At 35.9% G+C, this 22,086-nt stretch overlaps 1 protein-coding gene across 1 annotated transcript in view; it reads left to right on the top strand.

The window, feature by feature from the left end:
* The first annotated feature begins 1,210 nt into the window (after positions 1 to 1,210).
* The window catches only part of LOC150083256 (lachesin-like), a 467,532-nt gene continuing 446,656 nt past the window's right edge, over positions 1,211 to 22,086 (top strand). The window contains exon 1 of the mRNA XM_090378452.1: positions 1,211 to 1,475. Within this exon, the coding sequence (XP_090234578.1) occupies positions 1,409 to 1,475 (67 nt within the window). The 5' untranslated portion in view covers positions 1,211 to 1,408. The remainder of the gene's footprint in view (positions 1,476 to 22,086) is intronic.

Genomic DNA, 22,086 nt, shown 5'->3' with positions numbered 1-22,086 from the left:
GTGTATACCATACACCGATTTTCAGTCGAAATGTAACTAGTTTCAAGATTTCTTAATTTTTACCCACCCAAAATTTCCCCAACTGGACATTCGTTTCCAATGACACAGAGTCTGGCGAAAACGTTTTTAAAATATTAATGAGAATTTATTATCCATTTGTATAAAAGAAAAAAGTACTATACAAAATTATTGGATTTCTTCTAAAAACAAACACGCTTTGTGCTTATGGTAGCATTTCGTTAAATGTTGTTGACTTGAAACCAAAATGCTTAAGTAATTTGTCCAAAACTGCTTTAAAAAGGTGTGTGGTACCTAATAAATATTCTACGGAATATTAAATAAAGTATTTCTTAGCGAGAATAGCTGGTGCGTTTTTGCAACGAGTCTAACAACTTTTCTTCCGAGTTAAACCACAACCATCAAATTTTTACAACCTTGAAAAATTTCTTGTCACATTTTTCATTTTTTCTCCCCAAACGACGTCAACTGAGCCACTTTTTTCTGATATTTCCTTTGTGTTGTTCTCCGACTTTTCACACAATGCACTCCAAGGTTTATTTGTACAGTGGCAGCTTAGACCATATTCTTTATCTCGTAGGGGAACTTTTAAAATCTCCATATGCGAAAGATTGGAATTTTTGTCTTCTTTTTCTGACATTTTTCTCTTATTGGTATTTCTGCCTTTCTTTTGCAGAAAGCCGAGGGATTGACTGCCACATATTGAACTGCATCACGCACAAAAACCGAGAGATGGTAGGAATGAAAAGATGAAAATCCGTGAGATAGAGCTAGGGTCGAGGGGGGAGGAGACTGCGGAGACTTTGAATATCTAAACTCATAGCATTATTTAGCATGTTATAAAAGCATGATTCATACGAGACCTATTACCATAAAAAAGAATCGTAACTGGGGTTCAGAATTTCAAGCGAACGGCGGTCACTCCTTCTCGTATGGGGGTTTTCCAGGGTTACACAAGGGGGTAACCACAGCGGACCTTCAACGGAGTCTACATTAAGCTAATCTAATCAACCCGCCCACTGCACACTCGGCAAGGGACAAGAGAGAGGGAGATCGACTGCCTGCTGTTGGTGCATGCGCAATACTATTAGATTTCATTTGCAAGCTTGCCGCTCTATGGTAGCACGAGTCGCACTGGTGCCCAGGGAGCCCACTCTTGGATTACTGCAGTCCAACCGCTCTGTGCGAGGACGTCTCTCTCGCTCATCGCTGGAGCTGCGGCCGTCAAACGCACCGTTTGTACGGCGGGTTACTTCTACTTTTGTCATTTACAGAACGAGCTAAGCGGAATGCTGGTGGGCGCTCGCAGCTAAGAAAAGAATTCTCTCTCACTCTGTCTCTCTCTTTCTGTCTCTGGTCCGGGTCGACTCCGTGCCGATTGCCATCGACAATGGTCCCAGTGAGGATTCCGTTAACGACGGGGGTCATTAGCTTGTGTCTCGTTCTCTTGATGCCAGGTAAGCTCCTATTTCTTTTGACCTTAAGATCCCGTCTTACGAAAGAAATCGCTCTTAATATTTTGAGTCGGTTTGAGCGTTGTTTCTTAGACATATTTAAGTCAGAAACGCACTCAAAACAAGAAAGAAGAAGATGGAAATAAAACTTGAATTACTTGTGGGACAAGTGGGAGTTTGAAGCCCAAGTTAAAGAAATTACTGAAGGAGTTAAGAGTACGGTAATAAAATGAGAAATGTTGACTTTCAAGAATTGCAAAACAAAAATCACATTTTGTCTGATCGACTTTTTCAAATATTGACACACCTTAATTGACTTCTTTCTTCTTCACAGTTTCTCTCAGTGGTATTTCCCAAGTGATTAACTTGGAATAAAAAGAGTCACAAGTACAGACCCGAACAGAAAAAAAACACGTCCTTTATACCAACACAGTTTTAAATATTATCGGACAGTACTGAAGTATAATTTTGGGAAAATGTTATTTTTACCTGTGTTTCAAAAATTTTAAGGATAAAATTACCTAAATCGAAATATTGGAGTTGACATGAAGTAAATATTTGAAGAATTGCCTACAACTGAAATAATAAAAATTATATATAGCGCGAATTTTAATAAAAAATATAGTATGAAGAAAAACAAATTAAATTAAGATATTATAAAACAGTAAGGTTTTATATTTTACTGTTTTTTTTTAATTTAATAATTTTTTTTAATTAGAAAATGGGTTGTATTCAAGCACTATTTTTAATTTTTATACGCAACTGTTATTTCCTCAGTATTTTTGAGGAGAAAGGTGGTTTCAACTTTAACCATAATTCATCTTTATAATCTGAATAAAATTCTTTCTGAAAATTGCGTTTTCAATTTAAATTGTTACGAAAATCAACAATCCATATTTATTATCTTGAATATTTTTGAATAAATTATTCAAAACGTTCATTATATAAATAAACCTTTTTTTTAATATTTGTTTTTACGTTCTCCATTATTTATGAAATACAAATAAAGTTTTGGAAGAATTCGATAGTTCTCTTTCAAAATTCTAATAACCACGATTAAATATAATAATCAAAACTTCTTTTTGACAATCCTGGAACGTCAAAAGGGGGCGCAGCAGTAGCAATATGTAATATCGCGTTTTATCTCGTCTGAGCCACAGTTACTGATTTTAATGGATTAACTGGCCACATTTATTGCTTATTATATTCTACAAATGTATATTTATATTCTCTTTATTTCGAATAATTAAAATTCAGAATATGTTATCTTAAATGGGATGTACCGATTTTGTTAAAGTTGGACATCTTTATGGTTCCAATTTAAAAAAATAAAATATTAGATAAACCGATTACGCAGTATAATTCCTCATTTATTGACAATGAAGCTAATGTATCCTGAACCTGTGAACTAAACCATTTTAAAATTCGTCTCTCTCTTTCTTTCTTTCTTTCTCTCTCTCTCTCTCTCTCTCTCTCTCTCTCTCTCTCTATATATATATATATATATATATATATATATATATATATATATTAAACGCTGATAGAAAAATTCTCCTTTTTTATAATTCTATGCACGTACGCGATTGGTTAATTTGTAAAAAATACAAGACTACCATAATTAACATAATTAATGGAAACATCTTAATAAATGAAATATATTTAAACCTAAATTTTTAAAGAATTTTAAAGATTTTGTTCATTCCAGTGTGTCCTGGCCAGTTTTTATTATTTTAACATAATTTAGACTTGTATAATTACGTGGACAACTAAAAGAGAAAGAAATGTTGGTTTTTACTGATATATTTTCTATATTTTGATAAAAAAATACTTGATTTATGTGTTTCCTGCTCTTTTTTAAAAGCTGGTAGAGTATTAATGGCCCTAAGGAAGCCAGCTTCTTAAATTGTTACTAAAGTGAACGCCTTTATTATCATATTCCAGAGAAAATGTCAGAGTCCCCTGAAAATGCAGTTTCTCCGCAGATATAATGATATGCAGGAAAGCCAAACTTAGGGGAGAAATTCTCATTAGAGAACTGCCTCATACAGACTGATTTTAATCAACTGATTGAGAAGTAGATTCGTTTTTCAGAATCATATTTTTTAAAAGAATTAATCTTCGAAAATATGCAAGGAAACCATCAACTTACTGCTGGAGAGATTCATCTTCATAAACTCTGTGAATTTACTAACTACTGTATAATTACATTGATATTTCCCTCAGGAATATTCAAAAGGTAGGATTTTTGCACGTGCCTTAGATGTTTAAAAAAACCTGAATAAGATGTTATATGATAAGAAATTAAAATCAAATATTCCAAAATAATAATGTTTAGTTTTTATATTATATTTTGAACTTTATATTTATTACTGAAATGTGATATGAAATATTAAATAATATATTAGATATTATTAGTTATTTAGTAACATTCGAAGGTGAGTTAAAGAAAGTTTTCGATTTATAAGAAATTTAAATTACGTCCAGTCATGGATATAAATTTTTGAATTAGTACCAACAATGGGCTCCAGTATGCATAGACACAATACAGCGTTCACAGTGACGAGTGCGGCCAAGCGACAACGCAGTACTGTTCACTATCGTATAATGGAGGGTGTTCCTCTAACAGAAATATAAAATCACTTGTGTATGTCAGTGACTATACGAATGGGTAAATCGATAAGGTGGAGGAGGAAAAACTCTGGATGGTGAATTTCTCCAAGAACGGGCTAATACAATTTTCAAAGAAGAAATTTATTGTCTTGGCAGATAGTATCGCAGTGGATCAATGTACAGTAGAAGAAGATGTGGTCAGGAAGCTACCTATCCATGACAGTTTACAGCCCAGAAAGGTCAGTCAATGCGAAGTAGGTTCCCAATTGGTTCAACGATGTATAGAAATATTTGTGAGTGAGATTGTGTCTGCAGGACCAAAAGCGATATGTATTAGAATGGAATGACTTCTTGGATCGCATAGTGACTGTGGATGATTTCATGCTTTTCTTTTTTCTAAATATCTTTCTGTGCTTATCATAATCGTCAATTGACTTCATCGGTGAATACTTTAAGTTTTCTGTTTCCTTTCAATTTCAATTCGATCCTTTTTTCAATTTTCTTCCAATTTTATACTTATTATAACCAAATAATGGCCTCTTAATAACAGTTGACGTTCGAAAATTAGTACATTAAATATGAATTATGTATGCAAAACGAAACGTTTGATTTTCTTTTGCACATATAATCGCTTACCGCAAATCTTTTTGCAAAAAAAAAAAGAAGTTGATTTTATTATCATAAACATGATATAATTAACATAATTTATTAACTTTAAGGAGCAAAAATACTAATTTTATTAACAAGAGCAAATCATAGTTTATGAAGGCCTCTTGACAAATATAAATTTAACAGGATTCGCTGAACTCAATTTACGTGTAGGTATTACAGAAAAATTAGTACGTTTATTTTTTCATAGACAATATGTTTTCGATATTACAATATATTGTTTTAAGGCTGAGAGCAACTTTCAGGTTGGTTATCCAGCCATTCATTTAAGCTGTTCTCCCACTATTACCATCAAAAGAATTCTGTTTTAATGAAGCAGATTTATTTGACTTATTAACATCGAAATTACTTTTCAGAGAGATCGTTTTTGTCACTCCAAGATTTCCTCCCTCTTCTGGACATTAAACCACAAAAGTGATCAAAAGTTCGCGCATTAGTCGTAAGAAAATCTAATAACAAGGGCGCTATCCAACTTTGAGAAACCTAATCCATCGGAAGAAATTCATTATTCATAAGAAAATTTGTGAAATTCGCCAGAATTTCATCAACTTTCCCCCACGTCATGTTGCTATCTCACGATAGATAGCAACCACAGCAGACATTTTCAGTGGCGCCTACAGAAAATACTCGACAATCACTGTCTTAACAGCCCTTATGTTTCTCCCTCCCCTACTGCGTGCGTGCTCTAGAGGGTAAGAGCAGTAGCTACATCGAAGTCCAATGTCGGCTTTATGAATTCATGAAAGTCGGTGATATAAACAGAACTCACGCTAGCTCTGTTTCTCTTAAAATGGCTTTGTCAAGGAGCTGATTTCGTCTGGAAATAAAATCTTGAACATGTACTTCACACTGTTAGGTGAATGCGTATCACCTTGTCACAACTCCGTTATGCACTACTTGATAGATGGAGCCATCATTAAATCTGAGGATAAATTTGAAGAAAGACGATTATTTGGACACTGTTGATTAACTGCTTTTGAGAAATACTCAAAATATGTGTTCAGCATAATTATGTACCACTGCAAGGGTTTTATTTGTTATTCGAATTAAAATATTTCTTTATTCAGAATAGAATCGAAATAAGAAGAACAGTCTCGTGATTTTTGAAGTCTCTACAGACTGCCAACGTTCTGAGTAAAGGCAATATAAGTATGTAGCATCAAGGACATCTAAAAAGCTAACGTTTTAGCCTCGGTAATTATTTTTGGAAAGTTTAATTAAAACTACGTTGAGTGCATGGCTTCAAGTGCGAACGTTGAGTTATTTCTAAAGTAACTCGTTTAGGGTGTCTAAACTTCATCTCTCAGTGTGACCCCCGAAGTTTAATGCATAAACCGAAATTTTGCTGACTGTCAGAAGTGCGTCTCTCCTTTTTTACTACAACCAAAGTATCCATTTCATCTTCAAACAGTGGATGAAACTATAACAAAAATTTGATCTCTGCATTGTTTTGACTTCTTTTCAATTCACCATCTTACAAATATTATGCTTTTATCTTTAACAAAATCCATTTATCCAATATTATCCCGAATATGAATGTCTATATATCCAGTGATTCTGAGCTTATTTTAGCCCCTTATATATCAAACAGAAGGTCATTAGAAATAACAAAAAAACAATCAATCTGTCAGATTACTTATTCGCGCAGATACCATTTCTAGTGTTCCTTGTATTGTAAATTAAATTATATTAACCAGAACACATTGTAATTTATTCCTATGACTGTTATGGACAAGTAACAGGAATACCTTAAATAAATCCCCCAAAACTTTCTCTTGTATTCTTGGTAACCTATCTATGAAATAGTCCTCTGATGGTAGCAATCGAAGAGTGGTTATCTAAATGTGTGCGCGCGCATATGTGTTGCCGATAATAATTCGAAATTAAATTAAATTGAATTGAATTGAACACGCAGAAAAATATGAGAAAGAATATGAAACTAGAGCAACTAAGATTGTCACAGGCCAGTAATATGCCAGTGAAGCCTATCGATAGTAACAGAATTGGTATGTTTTATAATGACGTTAAATAACCAGTATGAGATAGATACCGGCCCATAACATCAAAGTTCAAACAGTCTTCACATTTGGAAGACAGACTGAGACTAACTCTAACGCAGTAAAGACATTGGACCGTTAATTGGTGTAGTTTAACCCATCAATTCATATATACACCACTCATCTGGAGCGACAGATGAGTGGGCGCCCTAGAAAAACACAACAGTATCCCACTTATTATTTCATCCATTCAAACTGGCAAAACGGTGTTTAACCCAACAAAAGAGCAGCTTGTTTGGAAACTACTCCATCCAACAAAATAAGCAAACTATAGACTAAACAAAATTCACTGACGTCTCATAGCCATAGATGCTCTGGTGCAAAAAGAAAAACAATAGCAGACATTACGAACATTGTAAAAGAATTAAAAATTACTAGAAGGTTATTACCCGACAATTTTAACCATTTTATATTTTATAGTTACCTTAAAATGTTCTAGGCCCACCTCAAATTCCTTCACGTCCACCAGCGAATCGATCTCTTGGCTCAGAAACAGCGATCAAGAGCCTTATAAGAATCAATTCTTTATCCGCTCCTTTTCAATATTTATCGATGTTCTCGCTGTGTGTATACAGTCCACAGCCAAGTGGATGTTTTGTGCAGATGACGTGAAAATAAACTGAATAATCCACAACCTTTGAAATGCATAATTTAAAATCCTGACACCGAAACCTTTATCAAAAGTAAAAGTATCACTACAATCCTGCAATTTGGCTACAATAAATAGTTTATTCGACGTAATGGCATGTATTAGGACTTAGAAATAATCTTTAAAGCAAACGAACCTGTCAGGAAAAAAGATTTAGCGGAAATACGAAGAGTCCGCTAAACTTCGAAGCCAGCAAGCTGTCACCACACTTCACAGTTTTGCCCATATGCTTCTCAAAATAGAAACATTGCCAATTGCATCTTAGGTATCTGAAGAAAAAGAATTTCTCAGAGTAAGATAAAAAGAATGTTTACAGCAAAATAGTGATTCTTTAAGTGGATCATGAGAAAATTCTGCCTATCTGGAGAATAAAGGTTTACTCTCACTTCCAGTTCCCTTGCCATTTGAAGGATATCTTAATCTAATGTACAAGGTACTAATCCTATGCTTAGTGAAGAAAACAGTAGGCCTAATTTCGGAAACGTACTTCTATGGGGGGGGATCCCCTTAGTTGACTCAATTCAGAGCCCAATCTGATACCAATTTTAAATAATCGTGCCCTCTTAGAGAATACTTACCACCCAGATACTGCCAGTTGTCGAAACTCTGGACTATAACCTTCTAAGATTCACTAATTATAAAATTTACCTCTGCAAGATTCTGTACTCAAAGGTCCTAGTGATTTTTATTTATTTATTTTTCTCTTTTCTTTAAACTTCCATTTCTATTGTTGCATATTCGTTAAGCCCTTGATCTTGGCAGAATTGTGTACCTCATTTTGGTGAGAAATTCATAAATTATTTATTTAGAAAGAATGAAGAAAGTGAACAGCCGCGTTGATTTCAATATAAAATGTTCTATTCTAACTTCATCATTGTCGCAACCCTGGAGGGATGAAAAAGTGCATTTGAATCTCCCAAAGAAATTCATATATTTCAGTTTTCAGTCCCAATTATTATAAACGTCATACTGTTAGTTATATTAATATCCAATAACAAAAAAATAAAAAGAAACTACAGTTATTTTTCGAAGTTGAACTAGAAGTTATTGTATGGATTTGATCCCTTATGAATTTCGGATTGCGTCCCTGAACTTTCTTTATACAGAAGTATATAACATGATTTAACAATACTTGGTAAATGCTTTAAGTATAATGTATTCCTGAATGAAGTTAGTGTTTAATTATTCATTATTATTATTTTAACGGTCCCCGGTCCTAAACCATATCCTTATGTGTGTATTGTGTGTGAAAAAGTGTGTTTAAGGGCCAATTTGAGTAACATGGGTTGAAAAACTTGAGATCGGCTAACCACAGCTTGGATTAAAAAGGACTTTAGGAATTCCTCCAGTTGTCGACGGGACTGGAACCCAGCCCTCTCCAAACGAGTTACAAGTGGTGAAATCATTATACTGTCAAAGAAGACAATGTAATAATGTGTAGTGCTCAGGTTCCATTTTATTAAAGCCCAGGCAATCAAAACGTATAAATTACGTATTTCTCGTACACGGACCATTCTTCATCTCCATTAAAAAATCTTTAACACAGGTTAGCCACTGTGTATCATGATAACGCAGTCCTTGCTTATTTCGCTATATAATACCATGAATTACTTGACCACAGTCGGTACTCAGACTGTGTATTTTCAATTTTTAAAAGACTGCGTACATTATACCATACATGTACAATACACTGAAAATAATCTGGTTTCCATACGTCTCATGCTTTTATCTTTGTTGTTAAAACAATGTTGACCCTCCAACCAACCAAGAATCGTTCTTGGTTGGAATCAATTTTGAATATTTCTGATTTCCTTTTACGACGATTATTCGTTCCGCTCTTACAGGATAAGTATCTCAAAGTCTACAACATTTCAGAAATTATTCAATAAAGCTGAGTTTATACCGAGTTGATAAACTACTCGAGAAGCTCTAGTGCATGCAATAGAGCAATTATTATCAGTCATTATAAATAACTGAATTAAAAATTGATGCATAATCTGAGTCAAGGGCTCCATCCAGTCATTGTATACTCTGGCAGTACAAATTATTTTGCAAATTACATAGAATAATTTGAACAAATGCCTTAAGATGACCTGGATTAGGAAGTATTGAAGGTAATTTGTTATGATCAATAAGGATTAATCAGGACCATGAATGAAAATGATATCCTTTTCACATCGGATCTAAATCAAATATCAGAATATCATAATTCCTTTTGCAATGTTCCCACAATAAGTATAAAATTGATAATCTTACTCTTCTTTTTATTGAGGACAGTCGCATGCACTTTTGTGTCATCTTGAAAGAATGCACCCATTCCACCACCTTTGAAGAAATGAGGCCAATCCAACTCTGGAAAGCGTGTACGATGATTTCGCATTGTCAATACATAATATGACTATCTCAAGCGCACATGAGGATGCATTATCCCAACAAAAGGTTTCCCAATATAATGCTTTGCATCTGCGTTACGCTTTTGCAAATGACTTGAAATATGTTTCCCATTCAACTGAGTTCTCTGGTAACAGTGATAACCGGAAGGTCTTTAAATTAATGCGAAAAATACAAACTGAAGGCTTACTCACTTCTCGTATTCTGAATGACACACACAAAATAATAGGAACCAAAAGTGACCTAATAGAAGTATAAAGCCGCGAACCTCTCAATAGATTCTGCGGTAGGTATTATAGTGCCATAACAGAAGACAGCTAGTCAGTTAAACCTTCCAGTACATAGCACTGCCATGTAGTAGATGCCCATTTGATTTGTGCGAGTTAATTCCTATATTATTTAACGCTCAAATGCAAGTTAGTAGTCCAAATGGTTGCATAACTAGCGGTGAAATGAGGAACGCCAATTCACAATTGTTTGCTTCGTCTATCATCATAAGCGGAAAATTGTATCGCATTACGAATGCCCAACATTTGATTATACTGGATATTTAATGGGGAGTCACCTTTCAAAGTATGGATGAAGCCTTACCAGTTAGTTTAGTGTCATTTATTTAACAGATAACAAGGTTTCTAAATGATCTGCATCCGAATATAATTCAAATCACATTGAGTCTGTCGTTTAAATTCCTATAATTATTTCTATGCTGATTAATGGCTGTTCAAATATAAGCAGGAAGTCGCGAAGTAGTTTCGTTTTAAAAGAAACAGTAAATTTATATCAATAAGATGCCATTTTTTTGTTAGAATCTGGGCCACAGCAATACTTGAAGTTGTGTATTCAATCCAATATCCAGCCTCTAGTATTACCGTGGCTCTAATTCTGAATCGATGATTTCAAATTCCCACGCTTAAGGAACATATTCATCTCTATACGACCGTTCACTGAAGTGCATCAATTTACGTTTCCATAATTTTATCAGGTTAATTTATTAGACTATATAGAGTGGTAAAGTCGGATTCTATCTTCAGCAGATAAATGAAACTGAGAAATAAAAATAGTGAAATGACACAGTTTATGACCTACTATTGGGAATACTCATTGGTACTGGCAGGATATAATTTTTAAGAAAAGAAAGGCAGTATTCAGGATGAACTACGGCCAATTTGAATCTCCAATGAATCAATCCTTCTCTAGATTGTTGGTAGCGAAAAAATAACCTTAAATACTACACTTATAGCGAACTGCTAAAAGATAACATGAGCAAGGTGTTTCAAAATTGCACGGAACAAATGTACGCGTATATTCTACAGCTAAAAATAAAAATGGTCCTATAACATATGCCTCAAAGGTCTTTATTTCTGAGATCTTAAACAATAATCATAAATTACAAAACATAAAAGGCACTTCGCTCTTGTTGTAAGAGCGTTAGCGATTTAGACCTTATTGGGTCGTATATTGTCTGTAAATTACGTTTGTTCTGTAGTCGAAAATCGATTTGCCTGTTTGCTGGTCAAAAAACCCGAGTTTCTGGAGAAAAAATCATGCTACTCTACCCTTAGATACACTGACATTGTATAAAAACATTATGGGAGGCGAGGCGAGGTGAGGCAATCACTGTAACCTGAAACTGAAGTGACAGACACCGCTGTAATGTACTCTGACAGACTGGCTATTCACAACTGAGTAATTGGTATGATTGATGTAGTAAAAAAACCATTCACGTTAAGTCTTGGTAAGAATGCTTTGGACTGTTTAAAAGTCCATTTTACACTTTCACAAACCTTCGACTTAAATTTTAACACGCAAATGTTTGCCGTTTTATTCTTAGCCGCTTTAGCATATATGCATAATGTGCCCATTATATTCATGATGTCCGTTCGTCCGTCTGCATGTAATAACTCGGTACCTAGTCCGTGGATTTTCATAAAGTTTTATGTATGGGCACTTTGAATAAGTATCCAGCAATCCTTAATTTAATTTAAATGGAATCAATAGAAATCCGGGAAGTATTCTTTCTTTGCTCGGACGCATCTAATAACTCAAATTCCAGTGCATGAATTTTCATGAAATTTTATATTTGGGACTAGAGAAAAATTTGTCGAGCCTTCCCAAATTTCATTAAAATCGGATCAACAGAAATCCGGAATGATTATTATTATTTTTTATTTACATAAAGAGCATTTGATATTGCTTTTTTGTCATAGGTCATAAATTATTACTATTTACTATTCACTAGCACGCCTGAAATGTAACGCACTGCGTACATTAACTAATTTTCATTTTTGATTGAATTTTAATATCTCGGAAATAAAGACGTTAGACATAAGTTATGATTATAATAATTTTTAGTTCTAAAATATGGTCTTTCTGATTTGTTCCGTATCATTTAGAAACACTACACACACACACACACACAGTGGGTATAAAGTTCTTCTACTTTTAAACATTAATAAATCGAAAACTACAGGTCGTATCCTAAAACGGTTTTTGCATAATAATCAGAATACGTGGTAAAATTTTATCTAATAAAAATTGATTCGATATTTTTCCACCAGGGACTAAGCTATTTTTTCTCCAAATTAGCTTTTGCTTTCGGTATTATAAAAATGTATGATATTGAGATGTAAGAATTGAAGTGTTTGCTCGTCGTGGTTTTATTCTTAGTCGTCAAGATAATAATCTTGAATCTGTAGACCATACTGAAGTAACCAAGTCCACTGAAGTTCCTTTTAAAATGTTGCCCAAGGATAAAACACCGAATCATCGTGGATAACTTTCTATCAATTCCTTCTATCAAGGTTCCTCCATTCCCTCTTCAGTGCAGTCTGTAGTGGAAGGACTTATTGATTGCGCCTGATTCGACGCTCCAGTTCATCCTAAAGGCCTATCGGATTCAGGTCTGTACTCTGGACTTCGTTTTCCTCAAGTCAGGTTTTTTTTTTTTTTTTTTCAAATGACTGTTCATTTAAAATGGACACTCCAATCCTTACTGCTCGCTGTAAGGATTGGAGTGTCCTTACCGAGAACCCATTTCTACAGAACACCTCGAGTGTGTGGACATTACAGAAGTGTCCAAAGTGTCAATGTACTACCAGTATAATATAGGATCAATGTAAATGTAAGGCATGGTGGCTTTTGACATTGCAACCACTTTCCTAGCTGAACTACGAGAAGCGGCCCACATTATGACCTTGCCCCTCCGAACTTCGTTGTGGAAATAACAGACTACAATACACTTAAAGGACAGAATTCATGGAATGCCTGCTTCCTGGGCAAAGCGACGCTCTCACGCCACCCTCCTCGCTATTGGGCGAATCCGCCGCTTGCCAGATATATAGGTACACTGCGTCACTACATTCACGTAGACGGTAATTAGATTTCAGTATGGATAAACGTCGTGAATTTACCAACATTGAAAGAGGGATGACAGTGGTGGCCCAGTGCATGGGTCACTATCGCGGAGGTGGTAGAGAAATTGCACTATCCCCGTTCGACAGGAGCAAGAGTGTACGGTAATATGCTATTCCCGGAATAACATCTGTTGCATTGTTTCAGCCAACCAGCGAGCGACAGTGGCACAAATCACCGCCGACTTCAACGAGGGAGTTGCTAGAAACGTCTCCACCAAGACCATCAGGCGATCATTAGCCGCAATAGGTTATGGGAGCCGCCGACCCACCTGAGTCCCATTGCTAACACCACGACACAGGGCCGTACGCCTCAACTGGGAGAAAGAACATTGGCACTGGACCTTGGTTGATTGGAGACGGGTCTCCTGATCCGATGAGTCCCTTTTCCAGTTATTTCTATACGGACGGGAGGGTGCGTATCTGGCGAAAACCGCACGAAGCTATGCACCCGTCATGTCAGCAAGGAAATGTTTAGTCAGGTGGACGGTCTGGGACGTTTTCAACTGGCACACGTTGGGATCTCTGGTACATCTAGACGCATTTCTGAACGGTCCAGGTTACATGTCCATCCTCGCAGACAATCTACATCCCTTCATGGTTATCGCGCGCCCACAGGGCAATGGACTCTTCCATCAGGACAATGCGCTTCACAACAGAGCCGTGGTGACTAGAACATGGTTGGTTCGGAGAACATTCCACAGGTTTTACCACCATGGAATGGCTTCCCCATTCACCGGAGATGAACCTTGTGTATCATCTTTGGGATGCAGTGGAAAGATCCGTTCGAGTTTTGGATCTTCCACCCAGGAATGCGACGGAATTATGGACAGTGGTGCAACAAGCATGCATAGAAATACCTGTGGAAAGCATTCGTGAACTAGTGGAGTCAATGCCTCGCCGTGTGACTGTCAGAAACTTTTCGTTTCTGACAGCCAAAAAAAAAAATTAATCAATTAAAAAATGTAAAATATCCGGGTGAAAGGTGGGCCTACTACCCGTTACTAGGTATGTATTCCATGATTTCTGTCCACCCAGTGTAGATGACGTTCTCAATGCATTCTCCACTTGACTGGCTATTTGAAAACTGTGTAGCGCGACTCCTCGTTGCAAAGGATCTCTTTTAACAGTTGCTCAATCTAAACACGATTCGCTATGCACCACTGGAAACGACATCTAGCGTGTGTTGACGTAGGAGCTTATTGGCAGCATAAGCTATGAAACGTGCCATTAGTTTCGTGTAGCTCCCTAAGAACCATGGATGCACTTACTGGCACTCCTGTAGAGACCTCTGGAGCTTTCAAAGTAACGTTTTATAAGGACGAGAGTGAGTTTACTTTCAAAGATCCCGTCGTTCTTTGGTCTACCTGACCGTAAGAGCCCAACAAAGTCGCTGTCGTTCGTCCATTATTTCACAGCATTGGCTGTTGACTTAAAATGCGTGATTGTCATAGAATTAAGTTAGATGTGCATGTGTCAAGCTCGAAAGTAGCTCGGGCTATGAGGCACCATTTCATGAATTTGTTAATTGGTTTGCTAAACGAAAAACTCCAGTGTTTCGGGGTGGAAAAAACATTCGTTCCGCACCTGAGACCAACTAACTCTGCCGCATGCGAAAAAAAAAACAAAAAAATTCCTCGCGTTATTAAACCGGACTCGAAATGAGGCGTGTAACACCCGGTGTGGGAGGACAGTGATAATAAGCCGGGGGTTTGTCGTAGGCAATGACAGATTGAAGGCCGTATACTGTATTTGCCTTCCCACTTCATACCAACGCTATGGAAGAGAAAGTCCAGTCCAGTCCAGTGGCCTTGAGCGCCTATTGTTTTTCATCCTGCTATAGCTCATATATCAATACAATAATTAAGTTCATTTAAAACTACATAAGCGCCTTGCCTCAACGTGTTCTGAATGTTTGTTCTCTGCTATTTCCTGCACATGTTTAAAAAAACCCCCTGTTCTTGCTTTGCATAAATCTCATTTGCACCCTTCATTGCATTGGAAGGGTTGCCTAAATACTTTGATAGGTTGACGTGTATACGTAAATTACCAATTATCACCATCTTCAAGGAAGACGAACATCATTTATGTATTTTTACTTTTCGTTTCTGACATTCAAAATAAACATCAACCTATTAAAAAAATGTAAAATTCATAAACGAAAAGTGTGTCTGCCACACTTCTCAAGATGTTTCTTTATGTCAAAAGCAATTTCTTTCTGAAATCAGCAACTCTAGACCTTTTCACATTTTTGAATATCATTCCACAGCTGTAGAGCGCCATTATTAACGTTGATGACTGTCTAATTAAAAAGGATATCTTCTTAGATCTATTTTCTTTATTACGTAAGATAGAGCGACTTGACAGCTTTAAAAGAACAGCTCAGAAGTATGTGGAGAAAACAACTGTGTCGTGAGAGCAGTACAAAGCACCTTCTTATTAAATGAAGCTATAATAGCAAGTGAAATTCCTAAAATGCTCGTAATTGCCTATCATAAAGAAAAATGAGAGAGTAAGATATAACAGCTCGATTACTTGCGAGTTTAGAAGAGTGGGGAGAAAGAACTCACAAATTTGTGGTAGATTAAAAGAGAAGGCTCTCAAGGGAATTCTTAATTACATAATTGCCAGTATTCTAGAAAATGGGATAATGCAGAAAGCAAGGCGTGCACTATGACAGTTCTGTAGAACATAGGATACTCTTCAAAGTTGTGTTTTGTCATGAGAGTAAAAATCTCAATAGCAGAAGAAATAGAGGCATGAACTACGATACGATGAAAAAATCTTAATATGTTTAACAAAATCGTAAGCCTGACTTCTTCAGATTACGAGAAATAGCAGCTAACGCTTTAAAGGATCTTTATACGATGTTCGTTAATTACACGTAATTGATGATCAGTTTACAAGTTTCCGGGATGAAGATCCGGTTTTCTGGAGGGAAACCAATCAAACTCCAAAGATTAATTCACTTGAACAAGACATGAAAGAAGGTTATAAAAGTCACTTCTGGCCAAAAGGAAATCGAACTCAGATCATCCCTCCCTCCCCATGACCATTAAAGTGTTGGTTCCCACATGGATTAGAGTTAGAAGAACAGCAGTTGTAACACTATTCTGTCGACCGCGAATGCTCAGTAACTTGTTTGTTTAATTTTATTCTCTAGGACCAAGAAATGAAGACATCAATTGTTATAAGGTTTGTGATTAAACATAATTCCAAGAAGAAGTGCATGGAATGAAGCAGCATGCATAGAATAAGGGGTTCATATTAATATCATCATAGCAGCGCGCAACCTTATGGTTAGATTCGTAGTTAGTATGCAGATTTCGTTATAGGAATGATTGAGACCATAATGCATCAATGTTCGCATCCTCCGAAATTTGTTGGTAAGAAAACCCTACTGACTTCTAACTAGAACAAGCTAACTCAACAATGCCTAAAATCCTAAAAACAAACTTCCCTCCGCTCATTGAAGGAGATTCAGACGATAAACATTCAAATTAATGAAAATATTATTAATAAACAAACAAGAAATGTAGTCAACTCTTTTTTCATCAACAATATTAGAGAAGCAGAGATTAAACCGACTAATTTAACTCTTCGATCCATCAATGCATCAGAAAGAGTGATTTGATATATGTATAAAGAGACAGATTAATCAAAAATATCCACTGCTGTAGATTTTTAGGCGCATCAGCAACTTAGACCACATTACTCCGTTGTGTATTATCTGTAGAAGTGTGTATTCAGGGGCCGATTTGCATGTTGTGCGGGCTTAAAAACCGTAATAACTCATAGGAGAAAACTACTCCCTCCGCCTGAGGTAGGTTAAATACAACCCCGACTGAAGAGACTTTTAGAATTGTTTCCAGCCAACGAAGGGATGCAAGCCCAGACCTCTCCAAACGAGTGATCTGTGGCGAAACCACATCTACTGTCATGGAAGCGATTTCATAATTACCAATGAGAATTTTCAATAAAGCATCTTACTGCAAGGTGTAGGAGTTTATTCCAAGTACCATACGTGAGAGTTATGCTTACTAAGTACATATACCTAGTGGAATGGCTGGTTAGATGTTTTGGCACATTAACCACTTTTGATAACTGTGTTCAAAATGGTTATACACCCTTTTTAGTTCAAATACTACACTTGTATGCCCTTTAAAAAGACCTGCAAGTGTTCCTTCAGTTTCCCAAGGGATTTTAACCCACACCTCCCCAAATGGGTGATAACTGACCAACACACCACATTACATTGAGAACTTTTGATTGGGTAAACGTACCCAACTATTCAATAGCAAAATTCAAAATGCTTTGTTATTATTCCATTTGAGTAATACCGAAAACATCACACATCCAAATTTGCAATATGTTTTGCTGTTATATATAATTACTGACTACTATAAAAATGTAGGGTCAGTAGTTAAAAGAAGTTCATACAAGCCTTAAAAATTTAGTATATTATCCGTCAAGATGGGGGAACAAATAATATTGAAAACAATCACTGTAGATGGCTTGTCTGAATATTATCCTTTTCCTTGAACAGTGGTAGTAATTTGGTTTTCTTCAGATTCTCTGTCTCAAATGATCTTCAAAATATATTCGCCATGAAGCAGAGGTTTGTAAATAAATTTGCGCTTTATTTAGCTTTAATTCCCTGAAGTTTCTGTTAGTCTAAGTAAATCCCAGTCTTTCTTTAGAGCTTACTTTTAAGAACCTTTGTATTAAGAAACTCCTTATTATACAGTGCCTCCCAGAATGTTTATAATCACTATGAAAACAACACTATGTTTGCTTGGCATCTTCCTTTCTTAATTATCTGCAACATATCTCATGATCATTTATGAATACCAAACTCTTGATTATTCTTCGCCTTTCTTTTCACAGATCCATTTATTGCAGCGTAATTATTTTTGGTTGTTTTACCAATATACTTGTAATTAGTGGGATACTTTGGCCACCCGTTGGGGCAAACCATGAATCTTACGGTAATGACATCTGGAATAGACATTGTCTAGACTACAAGGAAAACAAAAGCGCAAAAAAGTTCCAAAAATTGACACGAGGGTGCGCTTGGAAGTAGTCAGTATACAAAGTTAACTGCAACGGCCATATATGATAATGCAAATGAAGGATCGGCTTTGTTGGTAAACATAAAACAGCAGTAATGTCTGAACTAGGAGTCGGGATAACCCCAATTTAAAGAAATTCTAAAAAAAAAAAAAAAAGACCTCATTCCTAAAACGAACACGGGCTTCTCTTAGTTCATAGCAGTGGATGCTGCCAATTTTCAACAACCCTTGTTAAGGAAATCGCTGATGATATGGTCCCAATCGTTCCACACGTTATGCACTCTTGCGTACGTACTAATATCAGAGGGTAGCAACAACTATTTGTAGATATACGATGGCCAAAGAGTTCACAAGGTACATGATCCTTTCCGCCATAGTTTTCTTACAAGATCAATGCGCTGCACAGTTAACTCTTACCAACAACGCACCGACTTCGCTCTAAGGTACGGAAGGACCATTAAGAAGTTTTGAACACCTAGTCCTGAAGAATATACCGCTAAGGGTGCACGTTACTGTGATCTTCTCCGACCACCTCTTTCCAGAGAGAAAGGGAGATGTTTAGGCACAACTATTATTATACAGGATGGAGCTCCGGCCCAATAAAACACTTCAGGACACATTTTACAGTGGTCACGTCTTTTTCCAGAATTTTGTCCATGATTGGGCACCTCGTTTTCTAGATCTTAATCCTTGTGACTTCTGGTTATGAGGTAGCTCGCAACGTGGTGTATCAAGCCAACATTTAGTGTCTGGTAGAAGGAAATCACCACAAAGAATATCGCCAACATATACTGAGCATTCCTCCTGATACGAAGGAATGTTGGCTGGCAGAAAGCTCAGTATATTTTCAATACAAATGGCTGTCACATCGAACGATCACAACCTGTACTGTAATTTAATATATAAACCATTTTATTCCCCTATATATATAGCTTTTTCAATGTCTAGAGCTATTTTGCAATTGTACTATTGCACAATTCTGTTGTTATTATGGCCTGAGGAGATCGCTAAGTAATAACACAAGATTTGTCGAGCAAAAATGTTTGGTACTCAAAGTATTGAGTACGCCTTTAGAAGCCAGTGATAAGAATTTGTGTCTTGAAATAGCACAGACCTGTTGCTGCACTGCGCCATAAGTAATAGTTATTTTTGCTTTAATATAATTGTTTTATAATTGATAATTATTATTCCCTTCGAGTGCTATAAATGAAAATTTCCGAATCCGAATTAACATTAGGTTACTAATGAGTCTATGAATGTTCTGTATTTAAATAATTATACCTACCTAATCACTTTCCACTCTCCCCTCCTGCTTAATGTCAGTATATATTGAGTTCAGACTCATTAACCGATGTCTTTATACTTTTTTTTTTCTGGGATGGATTAATGTGCCATTAATTGGTTCCTTTCCGAACAGTCTGCAGTTAAAGAAAGGTTTAAAGGAAGTTTTTGTTCTTGTTCAAAGAGTTTTGGGATATGCCTTTTTATTTTCAACAGAGATGTATCTTTCATTTTTCCTGGAGACGTACTTCATGGACCAGGCTTTGACACAAACCCGTTGAAGACTCTGTGACCAGATTGTGTACACCATAAAGACAAAGCCCTGAAACATTATCAAACTGAAGAAAAAGAAAACAAGCAGGGAGTGTCATTTGCGTGGCCAATACGTGCATTCATCTCTCATAAAGAGGTTTGCTGGAGATTGGTGGGGGGAACTTCACATTAATGATCGTAATTACAGAACAAAACCAATTTTTTTTATTCTATGCTCAATCAATAAAAACCAAAAATAAGCTGTCCTATGGTTGGTAGCCTGAGCAGGGAAGAGCTATCAAGAAGTAATATAATGCGATATCTTTTTCCAAGTGATAAAGATAGAATTTCAGGAAGTGTGTTAATTGGACGTGTACCCAACAAAAGCAAAAATCTATTAGTGTACAAGCAAGCTTAAATGAAGCCCTTTATTTCCACCACTATTAATATACTGTATTTCAGTATCGGTATAATGTGTGTGTTCCAAAAATTTAAATTACCTATCTGTACTAAGAGTTTTATTTCGATTAAGCAATTCATATACAGTGAAATTATTTGAACGAAGGATATTGCATTCTTGTTTCAAAAATAAAAAAATAATAATAAATAAAAAGCGCTAGTTTATTTATTACAATCCCAAAACAGCAACATTAAGCTGCAATACAGGTCAATATATATTTGTGTGTGAAAGAAATGTGTTCATGGACCGGTCTGAACATTTTTCGGGATGAAAATCACGCACAATGGGGGTGGAGATTACACAACTCCAACTGACACTGGTTAATCAATGACCTACGCACTAGCGCAGTTCATTGCTTTTTTTATAGTTTATTCAAGGTTGCTTTTATCCAAGTTATCAATTTTTGATAAATGAAGAAATAGTTTCAAGTTTAGATATTAATTCGAATCAGAAACTGCGAATGAAGTGGGTATATTAGGACGAACATATTGTGACGAAGACGCAATTAAATTGCATGTTCTGTTTTCACGTGGTCGCACCTAATCTCACTTGATGGTGTTACCAAGTGATAAAGACAGCAAACACGATGTAACTGACTTTAATAAGGAGCCTAAAATGTGGGTAATATGAACGAACCAAAAAGTCTGGACAGGCGCAGATTATCGGCCATCGTATTGACACCACAGACCTCTTACCACCGGAAATCCGACATATGTGACACAGTATCACAGAATCCCTCGATAAACAAAAGTCGTTTGCAAAATGTGCAGGCAGACAAGAGATGTTGCAACTCGAAATGGTCTGTGACCATTTTGTCCAATAATGATCAAATACGAACCCGAAATTGAATATATCAACCAAAAATGTAATTTCAAAAATTGTTCATGACCTTTTTACTTTTTCAAAACCAATTTTAAAAATATATAATAAAATCGTGGGGAACGTAATATCGGTGATCGTGAAATCTAAGTTTCACTTAATTATAATTTAGAAAGAGATCTCATTAAATTGATGCTTTAGTCTTCCGTGTGAATAATTAATGTAAACTGGTTGATATGAATTACAAGTCTTCACCCAAGCGAGAATCTTTACATTAAAATAAAAGTTGTTTAAGCGGGGTGTTTCATAAGGGATTGTATTATATGAATTTAATAGTAATCTTCTGGAAAAAATTTGAATTTATGCAATTCATGACATGATCATAGAATTCAACAATCAGTCGAAAACAAATTGATCCATAACTGAGATCTAAATGAATTTTATTCTTTCAAAAGACATCAACTGGTTCCTTTACTCCAATTTCCAAACATCAACCATGCCAAGAATCTTGATTTTATTTCTATTATCAATAATTGTAAAATTAAATAATAAATTACAAATGAAGGCGATTTTATTGTACTGTTCCTTAAAATGCATTTGTGCGTATCAAAAGCATCTGGTGAGAGAAATAGGTCTGCACATTTCACAACTCAAGCGTATTAGCCTGTGCTACAGCGTAATCAGACTTCAGTTACTTCAGTCTAATAAGTACAGTATATGTTGTTTTACACTTATTTTCCCTCCAGTTAACGAACCAGGTTGAGGAAACAATTTTCCTAAAAGCAAATCACACATACTGAAAGAAGCACAGGAACACTTCCAACTCATTTTAAAACCATTTGCCACTGAAATGTCTCTTTTTCCGAGCCTTGAAGGCATCTGTAGAATTATTACTGACTGTTAAGCGAAAATGTCTCATGTTATAGTTGGTTGCAAGGCATCTA

Source organism: Mastigoproctus giganteus, chromosome 7, assembly GCF_048544385.1.
Source record: "Mastigoproctus giganteus isolate SK-2022 chromosome 7, ASM4854438v1, whole genome shotgun sequence".
Classification (NCBI taxonomy): Eukaryota; Metazoa; Arthropoda; class Arachnida; order Uropygi; family Thelyphonidae; genus Mastigoproctus; species Mastigoproctus giganteus.
This window is presented reverse-complemented; position numbering and strand designations above follow the sequence as displayed.